The sequence below is a fragment of the Limulus polyphemus genome, unplaced genomic scaffold, assembly GCF_000517525.1.
Source record: "Limulus polyphemus unplaced genomic scaffold, Limulus_polyphemus-2.1.2 Scaffold1254, whole genome shotgun sequence".
Taxonomy (NCBI): Eukaryota; Metazoa; Arthropoda; class Merostomata; order Xiphosura; family Limulidae; genus Limulus; species Limulus polyphemus.
The window spans coordinates 232,123-237,066 of NW_013666864.1; the positions used below are offsets into that span (position 1 = coordinate 232,123).

The 4,944-nt window shown below is 32.5% G+C and overlaps 1 protein-coding gene across 1 annotated transcript in view; it reads right to left on the reverse strand.

Annotated features, from left to right (window-relative positions):
- Positions 1–437: 437 nt before the first annotated feature.
- LOC111086613 overlaps positions 438–4,944 on the reverse strand; it is a 26,074-nt gene continuing 21,567 nt past the window's right edge. Inside the window, exons 6-7 of the mRNA XM_022390140.1 lie at positions 1,298–1,579; positions 438–680 (exon numbers count right to left, since the gene is read on the reverse strand). Of these exons, the coding sequence (XP_022245848.1) occupies positions 630–680; positions 1,298–1,579 (333 nt within the window). The 3' untranslated portion in view covers positions 438–629. The remainder of the gene's footprint in view (positions 681–1,297; positions 1,580–4,944) is intronic.

A 4,944-nucleotide genomic window follows, 5' to 3' on the forward strand; every position in this document is an offset into this window, starting at 1 on the left:
GCATCAAAAGCAGACTAGTGGGCTCACAGACTAAGATTCCCACAAAGTGAAAAAGTGACAGACCAAAGAATTGGTCTTGAAAGTGGTATTTTTTTTATATACGATGCCAAATATATAAACAGTGCCTTACCTTGTTAGTTAACAGAGTGCCAGAGAAGGACCAAATCCAGCCTCACATGAATTTTGCCTTCATTTTGAGCCACTGAATTTCAACTTATAAAACCTAGATGTGTGGGAATATGGCATACGAACCTTCATTTGAACTTTACATGAAACTAGATCATTCAAGAACAGCCTGTACAGTAAGCACTTTAATGCTGTGTAAAGTAAGAAAAACATACAATAAAAATTTGGCTATGTAGTCGCATAATTAAAAATATTTTTTTTTTTTTTGCCATATTTTCAAAAAAAAAAAAAAAAAAAGTGATTTTAACACAAAAAACACAAGTATTAGCAGACATTACAATAAAAGAAAATGTTATCTTTCTACAAATTGTTGAGTTAACACAGACAATAAACCTTAACACAAAGAATCAATTTATATACCTCACCATACAGAGAAGAAAAAAAAATCCAGAATGAAGTTTTATCTGCTTTGTATAACAACCGTTGTCGATACTTAATCAGACCTATTGTTCAAACAAAACTTCAACTCTGCATGTTGGACAACTTCGATTGCTCTAGAAAGTAAAAAAAAAGCATATATATAAACACACACATATTGAAATAAATATAATTGTTATCTTACTTATAAATATACATAGTTAAGGATATTCACATGTAAGGAAACATTACAAAACACTACATCCAGATCCTACATAAGCACTAGAATACGTCAAAAATGTTATCTTATTTATAAATATACATAGTTAAGGATATTCACATATAAGGAAACATTACAAAACACTACATCCAGATCCTACATAAGCACTAGAATACGTCAAAAATGTTATCTTATTTATAAATATACATAGTTAAGGATATTCACATATAAGGAAACATTACAAAACACTACATCCAGATCCTACATAAGCACTAGAATACGTCAAAAATGAAACGGGTCAAAACAAAACGAGTCTTCGTTATCTTGATTTTATTTATGATCATGCACATTCCATTTTTTTTTGCTGTTGTTGACCATCTATAGTCATTGCTGTTGTTGACCATCCGTAGTCATTGCTGTTGTTGACCATCCGTAGTCAAATACTAATTAACTCAAGTAAGAATATGATGAAATAAAAATGAAACACATTTATGATAAAATCTCCATGGGCAGTTATAGAAATAAAATACTAACCTTGAGCCATTTATCGATACAACTTGCATGGTATTCATGAAAACAGGGCAGTATCCTCAAGACTTCTCCAGTTTCATAGGAACTAAGGCACACCCGGCACTCTTTCTCGTGGTTTAATGAACTATCTCTTAGTCTGCTGATGCTACTACAACCAGCTGAGATACTATCACTTCCAGATATAGTTGTCTGGCTGAAGGTTCGAGTTGGGAGACGGTTGATTTCTGCTCTTGATAGCCCTCTGGTGGTTGCCTCACCTATTGCCTCTGTTAAGTTCCATAATTCCTTTTATGAAGGAAAAATAAAAAAAGTCTGTACACACACACACACACATATTATCTTTTTTATCTATCCTACTACACCACTCCATTTTCCTTAGTTACATCCCTATTCGTCCATCCATTACAAGTGGTAATTAACTCAAATACCGATGTCCATCGATTAAATTAATTAGTTAACTAATTCCAACAATCCGAGTATTTGAAATACTGCCATTATCATTTCTTATTAATATTTTTTGGATTAACTGAAATTTGTTCAGCTTAGGGCCATCAAGGCCAGATGATCAGGGTTCAATTCCCATTGCCACCAATGTCGCGCATATTTGTTTTACAGTTATGGCAAAGCAACTATGGTTATCTGCTGCCATCCTTAATTTTCGACAACAGATATACAAATAATGGGATTGACTGTGACAACTTGTTCAACTTTAGAACAAACCAACTGAACTTACACGTGACAGTACAGTTATTACTACTTCGGCTGGCATGTTCAGTGAAATCGTTTTCAGAAAAAAAGAGGACAAATAAGTATTAAAAAATATTTTTGCAAAAAATTAAGTATGATGTAGGGATGGCGGGAGACGGCTTGAATGGGTAATGAAGAAAAACTTTAATATAAGTTTAACATAACAGCAAACGTACAACGTTTCGACAAGGTTTTATCATCATCAGGTCAGATATCTATAAAAACAACATCAACTAGATCACAACCTCATATTTGTGAGTTGTGTACAAACACATGCACAGTCGGTTGATATGTGAATATTTTTTTTATTTTTTATAATTGAATGATAATATATGTTATTAACATCATATCAGTTTTGTTGGTTTCTATAATTTTGGATTACACTGGGGTCAGTGAAAGTGGAATGGTACCTCCAGGATGGTACAAGTACCTCCTTAGAGTTGGACCAACGTTAATGGGATGTTTACAGAACCCACGCCTCCCAACTTTACCAAAACTCACTGCATATGAATACATTCGACTCCACCACAAGCTAGAGTCATGTCAATTAATAGGCCATAAACACACAGCTGCCAGGCCCAGCCCTACTGAAAATACGAAGAAAAGTAGAGCATTATATAATGTATTGTTTTGATAATCAAGAAACTGGTATTTTTAAACTCAGACATCAATAACATATACACCAATCTGTCAGTTGCATACATACTTAATCTCATTGAAATTATTCTTTATTTAATTATTTTTACTGAAATTGTTGTGCAACTTGTGCTGCCACCCAGTGACCAGAAATGAAACTGTTATTTATGAACATGGAAATAGTATAAACTTATAAACTGAACTCACTGCTAAATAGTAGTTTTCCTTTTTATTATTTCCCTACAAAAAATCATGTGGAAGGAGAACAGAATAATACTACTGTTATACAAGCTGTGAAACACTCAATAATGGTAATTAAGTGCTCAAATAAGGCTATAAGTTAACTTAAGCAGTTATTTGTAAGTATCATAGAGTGATAGATTGTATGCGGCAGCCATTATTTTCTCAGCCCACCCCTACATACTAAGCACTATTGTGCTTAGTGAAAATGCTGGCTAACTTTGCACTAGAATACTGATGTGTTCAGAAAAATAACTAATTTTATACCCATGGTAATCTTATTTTCAACTAATTTTATACCCATGGTAATCTTATTTTCAACTAATCTTACACCCATGGTAATCTTATTTTCAACTAATTTTATACCCATGGTAATCTTATTTTCAACTAATTTTATACCCATGGTAATCTTATTTTCAACTAATTTATACTCATGATAATCTTATTTTCAACTAATTTTATACCCATGGTAATCTTATTTTCAACTAATTTTATACCCATGGTAATCTTATTTTCAACTAATTTTATACCCATGGTAATCTTATTTTCAACTAATCTTACACCCATGGTAATCTTATTTTCAACTAATTTTATACCCATGGTAATCTTATTTTCAACTATTTTTATACCCATCGTAATCTTATTTTCAACTAATTCTATACCCATGGTAATCTTATTTTCAACTAATTTTATACCCATGTAATCTTATTTTCAACTATTTTTATACCCATCGTAATCTTATTTTCAACTAATTCTATACCCATGGTAATCTTATTTTCAACTAATTTTATACCCATGGTAATCTTATTTTCAACTAATTTTATACCCATGATAATCTTATTTTCAACTAATTTATACCCATAGTAATCTTATTTTCCACTAATTTTATACCAATTTTCCTCTATTTCTAACAAGTGAAGTAGCACAAGCTCTTAAATTCATTTTATTTTTGAACAGTGATGTTACACAAAGTATCCATGTTTGCATGATCATTATCACATAGGCTTGATCACCTCAATACAGTTCTGTTCATATGAAATCATAAAGCAAACTTTTCACAAGCTTTAAAAAAAAAATCAGGTCTGTATTTGTGGCAGAAGATATTCACCAACAACATAACAACATTTCACAAAGCTAAGCTTTTATCTATTAGTTTCAATCTCTATGCCACTGAACTGGAAGCCATATTGGCTTACAAAACTGAAAAGACAAAAAAGAGCTTTTATTTCATGTTTAGATCAATAGCTTATGACTTCTGAAAGCTGGAACATGGGCAATTACATCACACAATGACAACTGAAGGTGACACAGTGATTAGTTAGAAATAAACAAAATTATGCTTAGGTTGAACTTACAAAGTTCAAATCAGTGTTGTTTAAAATTACTTCAAATTTCCACCTAGAGTGCTGTATTATGCTCAGAACTCTTCAGAAAATCCATAAATACAAATGGTTTTGTTCAGAGCATGCAGAAAACAGCCAAAAATCAAAATTTGCAGTTTTTAAATTCTTATGTATAACATCAAATAAATACAACTTTTTCATAAAATTAACTTCGACTCTAAAGTATCTAAAGAAGCATAAGGAAGAAAGATTTAGTCTAATTTTTACAAAGTTTTTTTTTATTCTATGGTGCAGTTTTTTATCCTTGAGGTAGGATGTACTCCTCCATGCACAATACATTAACTTAGCCAGAACAGATGCAGCAGTTGCTTGTCATTAACTTTCCTGCAACTGTTGTAGTTTTTTGTCCTTGAGGCAGGATGTTCTCCTCCATGCATGATACATCGACTTAGCCAGAACAGAGGCAGCAGTTGTTTGTCATTAATGTTCCTGCAACTGTTGTAGTTTTTGTCCTTGAGGCAGGATGTTCTCCTCCATGCACAATACATCAACTTAGCCAGAACAGATGCAGCACTTGCTTGTCATTAACTTTCCTGCAACTGTTGTAGTTTTTGTCCTTGAGGCAGGATGTACTCCTCCATGCACGATACATCAACTTAGCCAGAACAGAGGCAGCAGTTGCTT